At 40.9% G+C, this 23,073-nt stretch overlaps 1 protein-coding gene across 1 annotated transcript in view; it reads right to left on the bottom strand.

Annotated features, from left to right (window-relative positions):
* The window catches only part of LOC126184542 (katanin p60 ATPase-containing subunit A-like 1), a 104,390-nt gene that overhangs the window by 10,054 nt on the left and 71,263 nt on the right, over positions 1–23,073 (bottom strand). Inside the window, exons 10-11 of the mRNA XM_049926951.1 lie at positions 13,176–13,288; positions 4,743–4,869 (exon numbers count right to left, since the gene is read on the bottom strand). Of these exons, the coding sequence (XP_049782908.1) occupies positions 4,743–4,869; positions 13,176–13,288 (240 nt within the window). The remainder of the gene's footprint in view (positions 1–4,742; positions 4,870–13,175; positions 13,289–23,073) is intronic.

Here is a 23,073-nt window from a genome sequence, read left to right as displayed (position 1 = left end):
ATATCTATGAATTTTGGATCTCCTCTAAAACCTTACAAAGGCGTTGTACACCAGGTTTTTTTTTTGAGCAAAATTTGTTGCACCATGTCAAATTTAAATGTAACCTTGGCCTCATTACTAGCCAGAGGGGATACTACCTCCAACCTGTGCAAAAACATTCACATGCATTAAACTGAGCTCTGAAAGCAGCTTCTTTGCTCTAATTCTAAATGGTCTTGTTGCTCTTCTTTGGTATACATAAATTTGTTCTGAAGATGGTATGACAAGATGATTAAAAGCTGGGGGGACAGACTATACACATGTTGCACTATTAGGTTTGAGGCAGTTCCCCATCCCTGACACAGAGGCAATGAATAGGACTTGTCCTGAAGATTACTGTCATCTATATAATGCACTCATAGTGAACTAGAGTCAAAGGTCTTTAAATAGGATGGTTGTGGCACAGTCCAGCCTTGATAGAACAAGAAGGATCTGCATGCCACCCAGCATCTGCTACGCAGGCACTTTTAAAATGTTTAGAGCCTTTAGACCTCTTGTTTTGAAATGCTTCACAGTGTGGCAAGTAGGCAAGTTGTCGACCAGTTCTCTTGGGACTGGAAGACAAATAACATATTGAAAAATTGTTCATGTAAAGAGCACGATACAGGTCTTCTGCCAGTTGACACACAGCTGTTGATGATTATTGCAAAAAGGACAACACTTAATATGTTCCCCTGAGGGAGCATAGTATAAAAAGTGATAAAATAACTCTGAAATAGTGGGAACCCCCATGTGAGGAATAAAAATTCTGTTAAATTTTGGTTGCACAATATATCCAACAGATTTTAAGGTAACTGATTCAACTAAATGCTTAGGAATTACAATTATGATCAACTTAAATTGGAACCATCACAAAACATTTTGTGTGCAGGAGAAGGAAGACAGAGAAAAAGACAGGATTTCATCGGCAGAAAACTTAACAGGTGCAACCTGATAGGATTGGTGAAGACACTAAAAAAGTTTGCAGTATCATCACAAAACAGGGGACAGAATATCACAGACATGGTGAGCTGGAAAGGCAATAATTAAAACAAAGGCATTTTTCATTGCAGCAAGATCTTTCTTCGAAATTCGTAACTCCCACTTCCAAATGCCAAAATATTCATTTGGTTAACTCCCTTCTACATAGGGGGAAATGACCATCATGATAAAATGAGGGAAATCTGATCTCAAAGGAAGATTTAAGTGTTCACATTTCCCACATGCTATTTGAGAGTGGTAGTGGTGATATTTGGTTTGTGGGGCACTCAACTGCGTGGCCATCAATGCCCATACAAAGTCCAATTTTTACTCAGTCCAATGATGATGATGATGATGATGAAATGATGATGACAACACAAACATCCAGTCCCCAGATCTATTTGAGAGTGTAATGGTCAAGAAATAGTCAAACTGGTTTTATGAACCCTCTGTGAAACACTAAGCATTAATTGTAATCATGTAGATGTAGAGGTAAGGGCACCATTCTCCCGACTATTTTTCCTGAGAGTGCACTGCCAACTCTGAACCTAAAATTTTATCCTAAATGGCAGGATTGCACTAAATGGAAAGACAACCCCAGAAGCCCCATCCATAATTTTATCCTAAATGGCAGGATTGCACTAAATGGAAAGACAACCCCACAAGCCCCATCCATATAGTAGTTGGTCAAGTTTCTCTCTCCAAGTAATGTCATATACCTTTTCAATGTCAAAAAATATTTCCATCAAGTTCTGTCTACACAAAAACGCCTCTTTTACTGCTGCCTCAAGAAGTATTAGACTGTAGAGTAATACCTACAAAAACCACACTGAAAGTGACTGAGGAGTTTACTGGATCCTAGAACCCATAACAAGTGGCTGTAGATCATTCATTCCAATGTGTTTCCTTTGCAGTTAGTAAGGGCAAGACTGTAATAACTACATGGGCATATGCGATCTTTCCTGGGTTTCAGGACATGAATCATGATTGCTTCCCTCCTATAATCAGCGTAGAACTGGGGAAGTAGTTTCCCAACTTGGTATTCAAATACTGCAATATGTCACTGAGCACTATGTTTGGTCCTGGTTTTTTTTACATTGCGAGCCACAAATACCGTATGCTCTGACTCCTCCATCTGCAAAGGGCGGTTATATTCTTCAGGGTTACTGGAGCCGAAGTTTAACCATATCCTCTCAGCTAATTTCATCTGTATTGAAATGTGAGATCCTGATTGGCATTAGACATAATTTGTTTTAAGTATTTTGACATTGTGTGGGAATAGCTACTGCTGTTATGTTTGGAGTTTTTTTCTCTTCCACCTAAGAAATCTATCATGAAAGCTTCAAAGTAGCACACTGTGAATTTGTTCTTTCAAAAGCAACAGCATTTCAACGACTTGATCATATCAACATCAAAACAGGATCAACAGAGTACCCTGGCCACCAGAGAATGGGTGATCATGATCATTGCAACTAGCAACAATGGAAGTCCCTTATACAACAGCACTGGAAGTAAGAACAGAGCCTTAGTGCATTGTTTAGACAAGTGGATGGAGCAGCAAACCGTATTGGCAAGGATCAGGACTACAGTATTGAGCAGTACCAAATAAAGATAACATTTTTACAGGTTATAGCCAAAGATGAATTTGTTCCTGTTTTGAGGGATTAAGAATGGCCCAAGTTGAACATTGTTGTACAACAAGGAGTTAGAGAAACGTCTTCGGACAGTTATAAGGTCTATCATGGGTTTCATTCCTTTTGATGCCATATATACAAAATTCTGATTTACACCTTACAACACCTTCCTGGGAATTTATTTGCAATCCCAAATTTTCCTTTGTTTTTCCATTACATACCTTTTATGAAAATATTAATGGACACAATGTATTGTGTGGTGTCACCACCAGACACCACACTTGCTAGGTGGTAGCCTTTAAATCGGCTGTGGTCCGTTAGTATATGTCGGACCCGCATGTCGCCACTGTCAGGGATTGCAGACTGAGCGCCGCCACACGGCAGGTCTAGTCTAGAGACTCCCTAGCACTCGTCCCAATTGGACAGCTGACTTTGCTAGCGATGGTTCACTGTCTACATATGCTCTCATTTGCAGAGACAACAGTTTAGCATAGCCTTCAGCTACGTCATTTGCTACAACCTAGCAAGGCGCCATATTCAGTTACTATGAATGTATTCTGAACAGATAATATTGTGAATCATGTACCATCAAGAGCAACGTTCATCATTAATGGATTAAAGTTAAGTATCAAACTAATTATTTCCGCTTTCTGAATTCTAATTCCTTGTCATATTCCAGACCTCACATCAGTATAGTCCTTCCCTCCACACGCCAGCCTGCATGATCTAAAACGCGTGCGTTTCGGCCTCCACTAGTAACACGGTGTTGGCTCTTCAGCCAACACAACATATTGTGCGTAATGTTGGTTTACTTGCAGAGTAATGTAAAAAATTGGAAATAAATACATTTTCATCCAGGGACTCTACCCATGATCCTCAGATTACTATTGTGTATTCTCTGCTGCCCTAACCGCTGCCTGGAAACTATATTAACATAAATGACTCGTGCCTCAGTCATTTTTCATTTCTCGCCAAGCCCTACATATGCTATACATTTTGCCGAAACCTGTGGAGACGAGTCAGTGCAGTTCCCTAATGATCTAAGTTGCTTATGTAATGCGTATTTTCATATTGGTATTTCCCCAGACAGACTTAAATACGCTGTTGTCTAGCCAATTCACAATGAAACAATCGTCAATAATTAAAGCCTCTTCTCATTATAGCCAGCATTTTTTTTTAAATGTGAGAAAATCATTTAAAGAGAATTTTGGAAATCCACAAAAAGCATTCTCTGTAGCAAAAGTAATGGATTTCAAAAATGACTAAACTGACCAAGCTATATTTATCTTGAAAATAATAAGTACCATCAATAAATCAGAAACTATTAACCACTGGGAATATTTTGTAACTTAACTGAGTCTTTTGTGAACAATGATAATCTCAGGCAAGAATTAAAATGAAATAGATTCATCATTTTCACCTATTTGCATACCAGTAAACTCTTTCAGTACGTGGTAAGAAACCTATGAAATCCAGCTCTTCCTTCATCGTACAATCTTTGGCATCTCAAAGGCAATCGCTCCCTTCTCCCATCCTGAAACTTTTGAGCTGTCCCCCATGCTACAGTCTGTAAAATACAGGCACTACACTATATCACTTCCTTAGATGCAATGAACTTTAGCCTATACTCCCTAGCAGCTGTTACCCCTGCCACACTCCTCCCTCTCCCTTCGCCAGCCATAGATTCTATGCCATACACACAGGCAACAGATGCTATCATAAGCCTAGATATGCAAAGTGAGCAGTTTATTATATAATGAGTTCATTATCTAACAAATTTATCAATAGTGAATTTAAATTGGAAAAGTTTTTTGAAACAACCAAATTTTTATATGCTGTTGAAGGACCTCCTGTCTGAAAGATTTCTCCACAGTACACTGTCATATCTCCAGTTCTGACTGTCAACTGGCGAAACCAAATGATTATTTAGTTATCCAGTATAATATGTCTGCTCATCCTTACTATGCACAGGATTTTCTACAGTAAGCTACGGAAAAGAGAGAGAGAGAGAGAGAGAGAGAGAGAGAGAGAGAGAGAGAGAGAGAATTACAGAAGTCAAGTACAGCACAACATATACTTACACAAGTTAAGGACAAAAGAAGCACTTACCGGCAAACATTTGTAATATCTGCTCCACAATAGCCATCAAGCTGATCAGCAATCTCCTTGAGATTCACATCAGGGTCAAGTTTCACTTCTCGCAAATTGATCCTCAATAATGCCTCACGACCTTCAACTGGAAGAACAGAACCATTTCAGACCATTATGTTTATATTTAGCAACCAAATGAAATTGCAAAATATAACAATGGAATGCCACCTCCCCCCCCAAAAGGGGGGGGGGGATGTGTGCAAGCACACTGTCCACTGAATAATTACTCAATCGAATAGGAGGAGAAGTCAAGCACTTTAATCTGCAGCGAATAGTGGAAGCAATTTTTATTCCTAGTGATATACTGATTAATTCAACTGATTTTAAGTTTTTTAGGTTGCTAATGATTAACTTCACAAGGAAATAAATTTATTGTGAATATGTTAACATTTCCAGTTGCTTAAGAAGGATATTGCCCATTTCTGTGCAACAGGTACTTTGCATCTAAATGTAAAACTGTCCTGTCATTATTAAATATATCGAAGTACATGTAATAACTTTCTGATAGCTCACCAAAATCAGCAGTCAATATATAGAGCAATATTTGCTGGACTTCAGTGTAAAGGATTTTTATATGCAGTTTCCAGTTTAAGTTATTACTATGTACACCATGAAATTTTCAAACTATTGCTTTACTCTCATGTTGTTTCATCACAACAAATTTTACATTCTTCTATGTACAGAAAAATATTATGAACTCCTATCAAAGTTAGATAAAGTAGCTGGTGGCACAGAAGCCTCAAATATCCCTCACACTCACAACCTTTTGATAGCAGAAATCTGGATTCAAACTGGTGGCAGGAGTGGTTCTAGTGAAATACTCTTCCATTGTCCAGGCTATGTCTCTTGGAATGATCTGGGGACTTTTGTTCTTCACTGTTGTAGAAAGGAAATATCTTCTATGTCTTTTTATTATCTATTATCTTCATGGACGCTACAGCATTTTCAATATAATCACAGGGTTATTCATGAACTCAGTAATTCCTGTCACAATTCCAACTTTTCCTCCTTAGTACAAAGGAATTTTGCCCTTGTTACTCAAAATTTTATAAGATTCTCTGCAGTAATTTCTTACTTTAAATTCTGCAGAACCACATGCCCAATGATGATAGTAGAGATACAGTCTTCGTCCCACCTCGGTAAAAAGCCGTCTTCTAAGTTGGCTGGACAACTGAGTACAGCATGGTGGATTATATTCCTAGCTCAATCAACACTTGAAACCTTCCTCTATATTAACAGAGCCTTTGGACAATACAGGGACAAGTCAGCCTTGAAAGCATCCATTTCGTTGGATTTCTTTTGGGAATTACAGTGAAATTGATGAAACCCAATGAGAAAGTGAGAACTTTGGTGCACAGTGAAGATCAGTTCTCATTCACTTACCCGAGCATCCATTTCGTTGGATTTCTTTTGGGAATTACAGTGAAACTGATGAAACCCAATGAGAAAGTGAGAACTTTGGTGCACATCGAAGATCAGTTATCATTCACTTACCCAAGTATTATGGACATTATATAAGGACAATTACATGTAAATGTGTTCACATCAACCTTAGCTGAAAGAACTTGCCAATGAGATTGTGAGGCCACTGTTAACACAATAACAAAACTTTGACGTTCTACCATGTCTGCTGGTCTAAAACAATAGGAAAACAGAACACAAAATTCAGATAATTTTTACAACATCAAAAATACATCTAAACCTACACAGCATTCCATAATTATGTTACAAACTTTCAGAGATTATTTAACTGGATAGATAAAAAATTTACTCACCAAGCAGAGACAGAACACACACACATATATAAAAGACTGTAGTGATTGGCAAGCTTTCAGAGCCAGTGGCTGCTCCTTCAGGCAGAAGGGTTGAAAGGGAAGAAAGAAGGGTGAAGGAAAAGGACTGGAGTGGTCTAGGAAAAGGGGTTGATTTTGGGAAAGTCATCCAGAACTGCAGGTCAGGGGAGATTTACCGTATGGGATGAGAAGGAAAGACTGATTGTTAGGGACTGCATCAGACGAGATTTGAAACCTGAGAGCTTAAAGGTGGAAGACAGGGTAATACGCAAGACAGAGATTACTACTAAAACATTATGCACGAGTTAATAAGAGTGAGAAGCTAAGTGTACTGTACGTAAAAAAGGTGGGAGGGGGCGGTGAAAAATAGATGGAAAAGACAATGAAAGATGTAGGAAATTAAAACGGATTGAAGCAAAGATTAGTTATGTAAATTAAGGCCAGGTGGGTAGCGAGAACAAAGGACATATAGTATTGCCAGTTCACACCTGTGGAGTTCTGAGAAACTGGTGTCTTGGGGAAGAATCCAGATAGAGCATGTGGTGAAACAGGTGCTGAGGTCATGAATGTCATGCTGTAGAGCATGCTCTGCAACAGGACATTGCGAGTTGCAAGTATATACCCTCTGCCTATGCCTATTCATCCTAATCGATAATTTGGTGATACAGAAGGCTGAACAGTGTTTACATAATAGCTGGTATATGATGTGTCTTTTTGCAGGTGGCTCTCCCTTTGATGGTATATGTTTTGCCACTTACAGGGCTATTATAGGTGGTGGTAGGATGGTGCATAGGGCACGTCTTGTAGTGGGGACAGTCACAGAAGGAGGAGCCATAGGGTCGGAAGATGGTTGCTGAAAGAGCATAGGGTCTGACAAGAATACTGCAGAGATTGGGAGAGCGGAGGAAAGCTATCCTAGGTGTGGTGGGCAAAATCTAAGACAGAGTGGATCTCATTTTAGGGCATGATTTTAGGAAATCTTGGCCCTGTCGAAGTAGCCAATTAACACATTCCAGACCAGGATAATACTGAGTCACCAGGATTGGATGTGATGGCCCGGGAAATCTACTTTTCAACTAGGGTGGTTGGGTAACTACATGCAGTGAAGGATGAGATGAGAATGGTGGTATATTACTGTAAAGAGTGTGCATTCAAACAAATATGTTTGCCTCAGATGCCAAGGCTGTATGGGATTGAACGTTTGACATGGAAAGGATGGCAACTGTCAAAATGTACATACTGTTGTTTGTTGGTAGGTTTAATGTGGATGGAAGTGTGTAGCTGGCCTTCGGTGAGGACGAGATCGACGAAAGGCCCTAAGGTTGTCTGCTGTCGGTCGGGATTTAAAATATCTAAGAGCTGCACACCTTTCCTGGATCATGGAATGGCACTCATCCATTGACCTAAGGACTGCGGAATGGAGAAGCCAGCGGCACGATGGATCACTCATGTGATGTGATCCACCCTTCCTTGGACACTGTCGCAGTGTTCGAACCCAGCCACCTAGCTGAAACACATCCAGTTAGCCCTGCTGACAATCCACTTTGTGAGCTTAATTTCAGATGGTGAGCCATTTAGTAGGTGAAGGCAGATTGGGAAGTGGTCACTGGAGTGAAGGTTGTCAATGACCTCCCATTGAACAGTTGGTGAGGGCGGGAGAACAGAGAGGTCGATGGCTGAGAATGACCCAGTAGCAGAAGAGAAATGTGTAATAGTACCTGTGGTGAGGTTGCACAGCTCGTGAGATGTGATGAGGTCCTCCAAAACCCGACCCCCGGGGCCAAGTATTGGTTAAGCCCCAGAGGACATGATGGGTATTGAAGTCTCCCAGGAGAAGAAATTGTCGTGGGAGTTGTGCGATAAGATCCATGAGAGCCTCAGAGTCTAGTTCATCTTGCAGAGGTAAATACAGTGAGGAAACAGTGATCCTTCGACACACATGAATTTGAACAGCAGCTGCTTGCAGGTCAGAATCCAAGGGAAGAACAGAGGAGTGATGCGTGTTAGTGACAAACACTGCGACACCTCCCTTGCTCCTTTCCCCCAATAGGTCATCCTTGTGGTATAGCGTATATCACCATAGCACAGGGACATATGTATCTTTAAAATGCATTTCTTGTAAACAAAACCACAAAGGTTGTGCCTGTGCTATGAGTTTCAGTTCCTCCACATGAGTCCTGAACTCATTCATCTTCCACCATAGTATGGAAGCCATGTCATCGGTGCGGTTTAAATTTACCGCCATCTTCGCAATGGGGAGGTGAAGCACTCGAAGAGCGAGGGGAATGGAGGGGCTGCCTGGATCCAAGGCATCTAACTCCATGATATCCTCCTTATCAGTCAGACGGGAAAGAAATACGTCTGATGGCACTCTGGACAGCTTTTGACCTCAACGTCGTAAGCCTTTCGCTGCACCCTGTCCCTTCGAGGATGAGGGGGGGAAAGGGGGAGTCGAGAGGCACTCTGCTTTTCTTGTACCTTCTGGATGTTTGCTGTGGAACTGTTGTTGGTCTTTCCTGGTGCATCTGCCTGGACTTCTCTGTCCTTACTCTTTTTCCCTTGACATGTACACGTGAAAGTACAGGTACCTATGGTGGATACAGGCACACTAGGCGTCGTCTGTGTCAAAGCATCCACCTTGGGAATAGGTTTCTGCACCATGGAAGAATATGAGGTGGTGAAGACGGGGTTTCGTCGCCTTATATTCTTTTTTGGCTTCAGTATAGGAGATCCGCTTGGTCACTTATTTCCTATATTTTGCACTCTTCAGCAAAAACAGGGCAATCTCGGCTCCAGATTGGGTGATTCCCAGAGCAGTTGATGAAGATCACCACAGACAGGCAGTCAGTCCCAGTGTCATGAGTGGCTTTCCCGTAGTTTCCGCAGATCGCTTCACCTCCACAATTCATAGTTGTATGGGCGAAATACTGGCATTTATAGCACCACATAGGGTTTGGAATGTAAGGCCGAACATGAAGTCGAAGGAACTCCACCATAAGATGTTCAGGCAGTGTCAGAGAATTGAATGTGGCAATGAAAGTGGCAGTCTTTTCAGTTGCTCCATTATTCCTGCACGTTGGTTGTTCCACATTCACTATTGCCTGGGATGACCAGTCTTGCTTCAGTTCTGCTATAATCCATTCATCGTAAGAATAAACCTGATGTAAACAAACACAAGTGCGATGATTGGTCAGAAGCCATAACACATGTATTCTGGTGTTGTTACGCTCTTGGAAGTAGGTCCTACTTATGTATCTTATTACCAAGTTACGTTAAATAAAACTTTAAGATATTCAAATGTATTAACAGCCATCAACATTTTTCTTAATCATGCTTCAGCTATGAAGTTTTTATTTCAAAAATTGTGTACAGTCACAGCCTCTGCAGCACTGTGCTCTGATTGTCATGCTGTTAATGCACAGTATAAAAATGGCTGAGGCTGCTTTCTGTTCCATAGTGGAACATGGTTAAAAAATGTCAAGAAATAGGCTGCTCTTAATGTTTCTCATTAATTTATGGAGATAAATCGGCTTTGAAGTTTTCCCAGCATTGTACACACTGCAGTTGATAAACAAATGTACGTTGAACGTGTAGTGCAGTTGGTAGCATAATGGTCTCCGAGTAATGTGCGGTTATTTGAGCGTCGATTCTAATCATCCCAGTATCTTTTTTTTTTTTTTTTTTTTTTTGTTCAATCTGAAATACCTACATCTCTTAATTATAAAACTCATCATCGTTTTTTAATGAATAATGCACGTCATCTTGTTTCTAATTACATACTGGATGCGAAATTCCTGTTTCCATTTCAAATACAAATTCTTAATTATCGATGTCTTATGAAAGACTGTTCATAAAGTTGTTTAAATTAAGAAAACATAACAATTTAATTTTTTAAGGCAAAAATGAACAACCAAATCCTCTTTATTTGGACTAAGTCCATCGTTTTATACTACAGAGGTAGATAAGTATCATAGAAACATGAAAAACAATCATTTTCACAGCATCAAGCACATCATACAACTGCTGCATTTTTACATTTGCTACTGTGCCATTACAATATATACCCAACAGAACTGATATGGATCCAAGCTGTGGGATTTGGCCTGAGAAGTAACAAGACTGTTAAGCTGCCAGATGTACTGGAACTAACGTACACAGCTTTTTCACACGTCACTGCCGAGCGCTGGCAGGATATAGAATGGCTCGTCATAAAAGAAGAAGAGAAAATGCTGCACCTGGTTGGCTTCATGGATTCTGTTGTTGACAGGCTCATTATCAATTTAGCAGGTGACACTTCCAGAACTAAAATATATTTCTTGGAGTCGGATAAGGAAGGAGCTAAGAGACTACCAGATGACTGATTGTAAGTAATACCTTCAGTGGCTTCAGTATTTTTAACTATGTGGTGAAATCCTTCAGTACTCTCTTATGTTACACACAGCTTATGTAGAAAAAATTACCCTGTGGTTAAGTCAAGAATTTTTATCATCCTTGTTTATAATTGCAAAAATACATTAGCTAAAAGCGATAACGTGTAGCAGTTTTTGTCTAGTCGTCTAAGGAGCATATTGTAGGAGATTTTCAGTGTATTATGTCATTCTGCTTAAAAATTAAATGACATTCGAAGCTGTATTGCTTCTCTGCTCATCTCTTTTTATGTGTGAACTGCAGCTGACCACGTCACTGCAGGCTAGCTCTAACAGCTGCCCGGCCAGTGCTGGCCAAGTTAAATGCGCCAGTAAACCTGTTGTCCTGTATTATCGCTAAGTCAATGTGTGCATGACGCACAGCACAAAACATACCCTATTATCATACTTGACAGTACTCGAGACAGCTTGGCTGCAATCTCACGTGAAACGGAAATCCAACGAGGTTCCAGCAAATGCGGAAGAATACATAGTGCAATGTTTACATCAGGTTTAGTCTTATGATGAATGGATTATATGTCCATGATATCTCAGCATGTGACAACTCCCTTACTGGAGTTGAGAGAGGCGTGCATCACAACAATGATATCATAGTCACCTAGTTCCTGTGATTTCTTAAGAAGGTCTACCTGTGTTGACCTGTTAGTTTTGACCAACAATGAGCCATTACACAATTGTTTCATAGTTTTTAAATGTTCCAGCAAGGCCTTCGAAAAACTTATGGATATAAAACTGGGACACTTTTTCAGATGTTCACTCCTTCCTCTTTCTCACCAGAAACATATTGTTATTCATGAGTCCATGAGCCCTGTCACTGCAGTCCAAAGTAGTTTTATCAGCAGGACTAGCCTCTCTCATTCTTTTGGATGAATGGGTGTGAATGCTCCCAGGTGGTACACCCTTCCCACTGTGAGGAAAAGATGATGATTTTGAGGGTTCCATCTCGGTCCCAAGAGTAGCTAGGGAAATAAGGGTCCACCAGACAGAGCCCCATGTGCCTGAGTAAGCCTTATACAACTGAGGCACACAACGTTCCCCAGAGATTGCCCACTAACGACTGTTCCATCTCAACAGGTATGCATCCCATCAGTGCGCAGCATACCTTGAGATTGAGGGTTTTTTTTTTTTTATAGAGGTCTATACCATCCTTGCGACTCAAGCCAAGATCCCCATTCCCTGGGACACACAACATTCCGCTGCCACGCCGCGGTTGCTGAAGCATGCCCAGAGCTTACGGTGATGGGGAACTGGTGGCACTTACCAGTCCCCATCTCAGGAACCCCGGGGCCGCCAAGCCGGTGCTCAGCAAATCAATGCTGAGCCCCTGAGGGCCTCCGAGATGCCCCAGATTTGCTAAACCCTCAGTACCACCTGTAGACCTTTGTTGAGCACTTTAAAAATGTAACTGTACAGTGATGGACAATCACTGATCGCTAAGCACTGGAATGACATGCATCCATTTTTGTGTTGACACCAAGTGGTGGTGTATCTGAAATGTTTTCCTTGACCACCTAAAAGAAAATCACGAATTCAATGCCCAGCATCGCAGTCTAGCCTCCATTGCAGAGGTGTCGAAAGAAAAGGTGAAATGTTGCTAAGAGGAGGGTGTGATGACCTTCCTGTTGCGTGACATGTCCACAGTGGCAATGGGCAGAATTGTGATGCAATTTGGTACCAATGTGACATCATTCACCCACCTCAAACCTCACATGAACTTCTGAGCTGTTGCCTTCCCTTGTGTGTGTCATCTTTCTGTCTCAAGCGTTGCTGAGCCCGATGGTGACGTTGTAGGGTGCCATGCTTTTGCACCATTTCAGAGAAAGGTTGTAGGTAACTTTGAGCCAAATTTCAAACTTCTGTGTCATAGTGGGAGACAGTAATAGGGTTGCACAGTGTAGAAGAGAAAGGTGACAATCACTTTAATGATGGAGTTCTGAAATTAAATGTAATTTCTGCTTATAATATCCATACACTATTCTCACACAATCAATCAATCTCTCTCCCTCTCTCTCTTTACAGAGGAAGATTTCATTTTAAGCAAATGGTGTTTGTTAAGGCTACAATGGTAACTGATGTATAAAAACAAGTTCATACTACCAAACAGCAATCTTCTTTTTCCCAAAAAAGTGAAAACATTTAATCTCATTCTTATAGACAAATGTCTGACTTACGTGTAGGTAAAGGAATGTAAATACGTTTTTCAAGTCTTCGTCTTAGAGCTTCATCAATATCCCACGGAAAATTTGTGGCAGCAAGTACCATAACTATTTTTCCTGGCTCATCACTACAAAACAAAGAATACAGTAGATAGGATTAAAATCACTGTAAATGACGATAACTATAGAATTAAGCAAGTGAGAGGAATGAGTTATAAGAAACTACAGTGCTTAAAAATTAATTAAGAAATGATGCTGGGTTCTTGATAACTATCGTACTTCATTCATTCAAACACTTCCCTCTCTCGAGGACTGAAAGTAATGCTTTTTTAACACAGCATTTGTGTTTTCTTTTAGTTGTTTATAGGCACAACAATAAATACAAATTAAATAGTTTTTAAATGTTTTTTACTTGATAATTGTTTCAATCTTGAGGTTTCTTTTATTTCAGAAATCCTTTTTGTATCCATGTCAAACTGCAAGCAACTTAGTCTCAGAAGACTTGGCATCACTTTCAGTCTTGTTTTACTGATGCCCAGTGCTACAACTATACATCACTTAAATCACACAAGTTGTATATATAAATAATATTTCACAAAATACTAAGTTCATTTGTAGCTAAAGTGGTCTGATAATTTACTAACCGTAGTTTAATCAGATCACACCATCCACATCATTACAGTTTCTGTTGTAACAATACATACTGTCAGTTAAGATCTGCATAATATAAAGCAATCATTCAAACCTGTCATTAAGAATTTTGTGAAACTTTTGAAATTCCAACTATTTTCAAACGAGCACAACTGAAAATTTTCCTGGCAATGACACAAATTATATTTTTATAACCAGTTTTGTAGCTTCTGTTCACTTTTGTGCTAAGAATGTTCAGATTGAAACTATGGACTGAGATATTTGTACAATTTGAAACTGTCTATGACAATTCCATTTATCACTGGTTACAGACCTAGAATTTTCACTTGAGTAAAGGTAGAGGAAGGAGTCTATGAATGTACAGCTGTTATAGCATAAATGACTACATCCATTTAACAGAATCTTAATAAAGGTAGGAAAATGGTTTTTCTTTGCAAGTGTGCCAGGAAAATGACAGCAAATTATGTAGAGCAGTCAACATCATCCAGTTACGCCTGGGGGCTCAAAATGTACAATATCAATAAATATAATTTAAAAATATTGTACAACATCCTTTGTTCTTGTATGTGATGAGCAAAGTTGTGAGTGGGATTGAAAACACCTGCCACAATTCAGTAGACATGTTAGAAAGACAGTTGATGTGAAGACAAAGAGTTTCAGAAAAGCTTTAAAACAAATGAAACCTTGTTGACAAACAAAAGTTGAATATTGACAAAATTCATAATAGCAATGTGAGAAGTATTCAATGAATTCAAAAGCAAATTTCTCCCATTAAACTGGCAAAAAAAGCCAAAGTACTTTTGTTGGGGCTTTTAGCATTCTAATTGTGTATGGAGTGTAAGAAGAATGGCTGATTAAATGAATTTGTGTGCACAGTAATCCGTCTAATCTTGTCTTTTTGGTCCTTACAGCAATACCATACATACAGGACTGAAGACCGTGTCCAGATTATTCAGTTAACGTTTGTTCTTGAAATTTTGTAAGAAGGCTTCTGAACAATAACTGGTGTTATTGCATCTGCCAATTCAGGGTTTTTCAGCATTTCCACAATGCTCTGCTGCAAATCAAACAAACCTGTGACCATATGGACGGTTTTCCTTTTTATATGTTCAATATCTCCATTTGGCTTATTTGGCATTGGTTCAGCATGTTTAGGCAATATTCTATGATGGAATGCACAAGCGATTTGTAACCAATCTCCACTGTAGACTGACTGCATTATCCCAGTATCCTGCCAATGATCTGAAGTCTGCCCCTACCGTATCTTTGAGTCTACGTGATCACTCCATTTCACATCTCTACAAACCGTTACACACAGGTGTTTGGATGAGTTGACTGATTCCAACTGTGAGTCATCTACATCTACACCCATACTCAGCAAGCCACCTGAAGGTGCGTGGCGGAGGGTACCGTGAGTACCTCTATCGGTTCTCCCTTCTATTCCAGTCTCGTATTGTTCGTGGATAGAAGGATTGTCGGTATGTCTCTGTGTGGGCTCTAATCTCTCTGATTTTATCCTCATGGTCTCTTCACAAGATATACGTAGGAGGGAGCAATATACTGCTTGACTCCTCGGTGAAGGTATGTTCTCGAAACTTCAACAAAAGCCCGTACCAAGCTACTGAGAGTCTCTCCTGCAGAGTCTTCCACTGGAGTTTATCTATCATCTCCGTAACGCTTTCGCGATTACTAAATGATCCTGTAATGAAGCGCGCTGCTCTCCGTTGGATCTTCTCTATCTCTTCTATCAACCCTATCTGGTATGGATCCCACACTGTTGAGCAGTATTCAAGCAGTGGACGAACAAGCGCACTGTAACCTACTTCCTTTGTTTTCGGATTGCATTTCGTTAGGATTCTTCCAATGAATCTCAGTCTGGCATCTGCTTTACCGACGATCAACTTTGTATGATCATTCCATTACAAATCACTCCTAATGCAGACTCCCTGATAATTTATGGAATTAACTGCTTTCAGTTGCTGACCTGCTATATTGTAGCTAAATGATAAGGGATCTTTCTTTCTATGTATTCACAGCACATTACACTTGTCTACATTGAGATTCAATTGCCATTCCCTGCACCATGCGTCAATTCGCTGCAGATCCTCCTGCATTTCAATACAATTTTCCATTGTTACAACCTCTTGATATACCACAGCATCATCCGCAAAAAGCCTCAGTGAACTTCCGATGTCATCCACAAGGTAATTTATGTATATTGTGAATAGCAACGGTCCTACGACACTCCCCTACGGCACACCTGAAATCACTCTTACTTCGGAAGACTTATCTCCATTGAGAATGACATGCTGCATTCTGTTATCTAGGAACTCTTCAATCCAAACACACAATTGGTCTGATAGTCCATATGCTCTTACTTTGTTCATCAAACGACTGTGGGGAACTGTGTTGAACACCTTGCGGAAGTCAAGAAACATGGCATCTACCTGGGAACCCGTGTCTATGGACCTCTAAGTCTTGTGGACGAATAGCACAAGCTGGGTTTCCCATGATCGTCTACAGAGTAGATTTCTAGTCTCCAGAAAAGTCATTATAACCGAACATAATATGTGTTCCAAAATTCTACGACTGATCGACGTTAGAGATATAGGTCTATAGTTCTGCGCATCTGTTCGATGTCCCTTCTTGAAAACGGGGATGACCTGTGCCCTTTTCCAATCCTTTGGAATGCTACGCTCTTCTAGAGACCTATGGTACACAGCTGAAAGAAGGGGGGCAAGTTCCTTCGCATACTCTGTGTAAAATTGAACTGGTATCCCATCAGGTCCAGCGGCCTTTCCTCTTTTGAGCGATTTTAATTGTTTCTCTATCCCTCAGTCGTCTATTTCAATATCTACCATTTTGTCATCTGTGCGACAATCTAGAGAAGGAACTACAGTGCTGTCTTCCTCTGTGAAACAGCTTTGGAAAAAGACATTTAGTATTTCGGCCTTTAGTCTGTCATCCTCTGTTTCAGTACCATTTTGGTCACAGAGTGTCTGGACATTTTGTTTTGATCCACCTACCACTTTGACATAAGACCAAAATTTCTCAGGATTTTCTGTCAAGTCAGTACATAGAACTTTACTTTCGAATTCATTGAATGCCTCTCGCATAGCCCTTCTCACAATACATTTCACGTTGCGTAATTTTTGTTTGCCTGCAAGGCTTTGGCTATGTGTATGTTTGCTGTGAAGTTCCCTTTGCTCCCGCAGCAGTTTTCTAACTCATTTGTTGTACCACGGTGGCTCTTTTCCATCTCTCATGATCTCGCTTGGCACATACTCATCTAATGCATATTGTACGATGGTTTTGAACTTTGTCCACTGATCCTCAACACTATTTATACTTGAGACAAAACTTTTGCATTGAGTCGTCAAGTACTCTGAAATCTGCTTTTTGTCACTTTTGCTAAACAGAAAAATCTTCCTACCTTTTTTAATATTTCTATTTATGGCTGAAATCATCGATGCAGTAACCGCTTTATGATCGCCGATTCCCTGTTCTTCGTTAACTGTTTCAAATAGTTCGGGTCTGTTTGTCACCAAAAGGTCTAATATGTTATCGCCACGAGTCTGTTCTCTGTTTAACTGCTCAAGGAAGTTTTCAGATAATGCACTTCAAAAAAATTTCACTGGATTATTTGTCCCTGCCACCCATTATAAACGTTTGAGTCTCCCAGTCTGTACATGGCAAATGAAAATCTCCACCCAGAACTATAACATGGTGGGGAAATCTATTCGAAATATTTTCCAAATTTTCCTTCAGGTGCTCTGCCACAACAGCTGCTGAGCCAAGGGGGCTATAGAGACATCCAATTACCATGTTTGAGCCTGCTTTAACAGTGACCTTCACCCAAATTATTTCACATTTCGGATCTCCGTCAATTTCCTTCGATGCTATTGCACTTTTTATCGCTATAAACACGCCTCCCCCTTCACTGCCCAGCCTGTCTCTGTGGTATACATTCCAATCTGAATTTAGAATTTCCTTACTGTTTACATCTGGTTTCAGCCAACTTTCTGTCCCTAGTACTATGTGGGCATTGTGACCGTTTATTAATGAGAGCAGTTCTGGGACTTTTCTATAGATGCACCTGCAGTTTACTATTACCACATTAATATTGTTATTCCCTATTGCATTTTGCCTACTCCTACCTCGCCACGTCTCAGGAAGCGACTTGTCGGGCCTAGGGAGGGCATTCTCGAACCTAAAAACCCACATGTGCACTCCACACGTGCTCCGCTACCCTTGTAGCTGCTTCCTGTATGTAGTGCATGCCTGACCTATTCAGAGGGACCCTACATTTCTCCACCCGATAGTGGAGGTCGAGAAATTTGCCCCCCAGATCTCTGCAGAATAGTCTGAGCCTCTGGTTTAAGCCTTCCACTTGGCTCCAAACCAGAGGACCCCGATCGGTTCTGGGAATGATACTACAAATAGTTAGCTCAGATTCCACCCCGCGAGCGAGGCCTTCTGCCTTCACCAACTCCGCCACCCACCTGTATGAACTGAGGATGACCTCTGAACCCAGACGGCAGGAGTCATTGGTGCCGACATGAGCAACAATTTGCAGTCGGGTGCACCCAGTGCTGATATTTTAGTCACAGCATACTATTTTTCCAAGTTTTGTGAAGTGCACAATTTTACTTCTGTGAACAGTTAAACAAGTTTCCAATCTTTGCACCACTTTCAAATCTTATCAGAATCTAATTGCATTTGCTCAGTTTTTTTCACATAGTATTGCATTATAGGTAACTATCATCTGCAAAAAGTCTGAGTTTACTATTAATATTGTCTGCAGGCCTTTAATATACAACATGAACAACAATTATTTCTACTTCTGTCGATGACATAATCCCAAGGAACATGCTGTCTTCTCCCTACCACGAAATCTTTAATCCAGTCACAAATTTTGTTTGATACTCCATACAAGCTTACTTTCATTAATAAATGTTAGTACGGTACCAAGCCAAATTCTTTTCAGAAGCAAGGAATGTAACACCCACACAACTGCCTTGATCCATAGCTTTCAGTAAGTCATGTGAGAAAACCACAAGTTGGGTTTCACACGATTGATGGTTTCAGAATAGATGCTGATTGGCTTGGAGGTGGTCTTTCTGTTCAAATACTTCATTATGTCTGAGCTCAGAAAATGTTCTAGGATTCTCCAACAGGTGGAAGTCAATGAAATTGGATGGTAATTTTATGCAACATATCTGCTGTCCTTCCTGTAGACGGATTTGATCTGTGCTTTTTTTCTGATCACTGGGCACAGTTCTTCGTTCCACAGATCTGTGATATACAATGGTACCAATGGGAGCTAAATCAGGTGTAAATTCTTTATAGAATCTGACTGGGAGTCCACTGGGCCCTGGAGCCTTATTTAATTTTAGCCTTTTCTCAACAACGCTGCCACTAATATTTTTATCATTCCCTTTTGCAGTGATGTGAGAAGTAAACTGGGCAAGTCATTCTGTATCTTCCTTAGTATAGAAACATTTGAAAATGGAAGTAAGTGTTCCTGCTTTTGCTTTGTTACCCTCCAATTTGGAGATCATTCACTAAAATGCTGCTACAGAATCACTGAAGGCTTTAGACACATTACCCTCTTGACAGCCAGAAGCATTTCATTCACTATCTCTCTGTCTATAACCCTGTGCTTTGTTTTACACATACCATACAGCAGTCACTATTTCTTTACAGTGAGGATCCTTCCCATCATGAAAATTTCTACTAGGTACATATATATCCAGTGCTTCATCAAATACTCTTCTAAACGCGCACCATAATTCCTCTACTTGCTTCTGACCAGAGTTAACTGTTTTGAGTTCCTCTTTGAGTCTCCTACAGTTATTATCTGGATTTGAGAAGGTCACCCAAGTTATATCTCTGATGGGTAGTATACTGTACCCCTGAACAATTTGGAAGGGGGGGGGGGGGGGAGGGGTTTCTACAATTCACTTAGCCACAAGTCCAAAAAGTCATAGCCCAACTTGTCACAGATCTGTTTAAATTTCTTCTACTCAGCTTGGAACTAGAGAGCCCCAATCAGTACTGGGGAAAATGTTTCCAATTGTGAGCTTCGTTGAAAAACTGTGAGCAAGGATGGTATTTTTAACCTAGTCTGCCAGTCACTGGAATGATCCATGTATAATAACAGGCTCTGTTCATTCCACGGTGCACCACAATTTGCAGTTGGTTGCACATTGCTCCCTCACTGGCAGCCAGAAAAGCCTCTTCAATAAGCAAAATAAGGCTTCCAGGCACACAGAATGCACATGTTGATCCTTCCCATCCCCATCTGCTATTTGTGTAATGGCTGTAGCTTTGAACTGTCAATCATTAATAGACCCTGGCCCATCTGCACCCATCCACCCATCCCCTGACACATAACAGCTGAAGTGTGTTTCACTATGACAGTTTCAGTTTTAGTGGAAGAAAGCACATCACACTGTTTGATTTTGGGGAATGAGTATAATAACTTTAGTTCCACCAGGTTCCTGCCTCCCCTGCGCAGAGTCCCTAGACCTCCCGGACATGCCACTCACTATCAAGTGGATGAGTGGTGATAGATCTTGTACTTCCAGCAGAGGAAACAGTATTCCCTGGAGATGATAGTGCTTGAAGTACCTTTGGTATCCCTAGAACATGACACTCAGAAGTTCACCCAACCACACCAAACTTCTAATAGCTTGAAAGTAGAGCAAATTCCAGCAGCTTAAGAACGGCAACTAACTCATCCCAAATAAGAAACAGCATTCATAGTGGTTCTGAATTCTGACTGATGCAATGTTCATTACATTTTTAAAAAATCTTTAAATAAGCCTCACTGATACGGTTTTAATTTCAGGCCTGTCACATTATAAAGAATTCAAGTTCTTTTTTAAGCTATAACACTCAAGAAAGTGGTTTCTGCAAATAAAGAGAAAAATTTCAGATAAAATGTAGAGATTCCTCGAAGATAACTTTATGTCTTGACATCTGGTTGAGGTTATGCTCACTAACAGACTCCTGTAACAGTCTGGAAGCCAGTGCTCATGTAGATTATGACAAATGTAGATGAAATATGCTACTGTTCACATTATAAGTGAGTTGAACATTATAATATTTCATTTTGTTTCAGAGTGCAAAAACAACTAGCATTATATGCGCCCATGTCAGAACTGTAGAACATGACAAAAAAGGAGTTCAAACGACTACACGTTAAACCCAATCAACGGAAGGAAAGACAGCTAAAAACAGAGACTTGAAGAAAAGTCCACAAAATACACCGTAGAGAAATGGAGGTCCTGAACTAAAGATTAAATGTCCATCGCCATACTGCTACGACGGATAAAAAGTAGAGCACAGTCAACAGCCCGTGTGTCATTCTCTAAAACAGAAAATAACTCAGACAGTAAACATAAATGAGAATGTTAGTGGTTAAAAAAAGGGCATTCCATCATGAAATGGTGAACCGTCCAATGTTGAAGGCAATGAGCACAAAGTAGCAGGTGAGCACCACTTAACAAATGGTGATGGCTGAAAAGACAGTGCCCAATATGCAACCTAGCTAAAATGATCTCCTCATGGCGAAAGGGCTGAGAGGTGGTCATGCAAGCTGCTGGAAGAGGTTTTAACTCCCTGGAAGACCAGTGGTGATGCCAAAGTGACACCACCTGCTGACATATGGCAACACAGAGATCACTGGAGGGAATAGAAGAACTAGGGGGCTGAGGTGCGAGGACTGCGGCCTTGGCAGCAGTGTCAGCAGCCTTGTTTCTCATTACTGACATGACCAGGGACTCACATAAACATCACAGTGGCTCCCAAGAGTGTGCAAATGACAGCTTTTCTGGACCCGTTGCACTAAAGAATGGATAGTGTACAGCACACACAGGCTCTGAATCGCACAATTGAAAAGCCTGTGTCACCAGGTGTACTGCGTGGCCTGATACAGGGCAAAGAGCTCTGGTGTAAACACTTAACAGTGTTCAGGAAGTAGATACCGAAAAACGTGCGTGCCAATGACGAAGGCACACCAGACACCACGCTCAGTCTGAGAGTCATCAGTGTACACAAAGGTACAATAGCAAAGTTCTGTGCGAAGATCAAGAAACTTATGGCGATAGAATAATGGTGAAGCAGTTTTCTTAGGAAGCGAATGAAGGCAAAGGTGAACATGGGCCACCACACGAAGCCAAGGTGCTGAAGGGTTCACGCCCATTAGGAAAGTGGTATGTAGCATGAAGTCAAGCGGCAGGAGCAACAGCCAAAAGCGAACTCCAGGAGGTAACAGAAAAGGGACGCACTTCTTACTGGCAATCAAAAGAGTCATCAAAGAAGCAGGCACAAGATGGGTGGCTAGGCATGGCAGACAAACAGCATGCATACCTGCTGAGGAGAAAATCACAGCAGTAGTTTGACAGTTTCTGCATAGAGACTCTCAACCGGGCTAGTGTAAAAGGCACCAGTGGCCAAATGGATGCCACGAAGGTGGATAGTATTAAGATGGCGTAAGAGGGACGGACGTGCAGATGCATACACGAAGCACCCATAGTCTAGTTTTGAATGGACAAGGGACCAGGGCAAACGGATGAGGGTCGTTTCATCCACTACCCAGGAAGTTCTGCAGAGGGCACGTAGGACATTGAGGGACCACATACAGTGGGTGGTCAGGTAAGACACTGAGAGGGCCAAGAAAGTTTCCTATTGAGTATGAGCCCCAGGAATTTCATAGTTTTAATGAATGGAAGAGCAACAGGCCCAAGATGTAAAGATGGCTGAAGAAACCAATTGTGCCCCCAGAAAATCATACAAACTGTTTTGTCAGTGGAAAAACAAAAGCCACTATCGATGCTCCATGAGTAACGACCATCGAGACAATGGTGAAGAAACAAGTCTGTGGAGAACTGCAATAGATGGCAAAATCATCACGGAAAAGGGAGCCGGTGAAGTCTGGCAGGAGACAGGCCATAATAGGGTTAATGGTGCTAGCAAAGAGGATGATGCTCAGGACATAACCCTGAGGCACACTGTTTTCCTGGATAAAAGTGTCCGACAAGACAGAAGCAACACGTACCTTGAAAATTCAGTCTTTTAAAAAAACTCCTCAAGGAAAGTGGGCATGCAGTCACAGAGGCCCCAGGTGTAGAGAGTACAGAGGATAGAAGTCCTCCAGGAGGTGTCATAGGCTTTCTCCAAATCGAGAAACACGGCCACAGTCTCTTATTTCCCCAGAAAACCATTCATGATATGAGTTGGCAAAGTGATGAGATGG

Source organism: Schistocerca cancellata, chromosome 4, assembly GCF_023864275.1.
Source record: "Schistocerca cancellata isolate TAMUIC-IGC-003103 chromosome 4, iqSchCanc2.1, whole genome shotgun sequence".
Lineage (NCBI taxonomy): Eukaryota > Metazoa > Arthropoda > Insecta > Orthoptera > Acrididae > Schistocerca > Schistocerca cancellata.
Note: the sequence above shows the minus strand (reverse complement) of the source record. Positions and strands in the feature narration are given on the sequence as shown.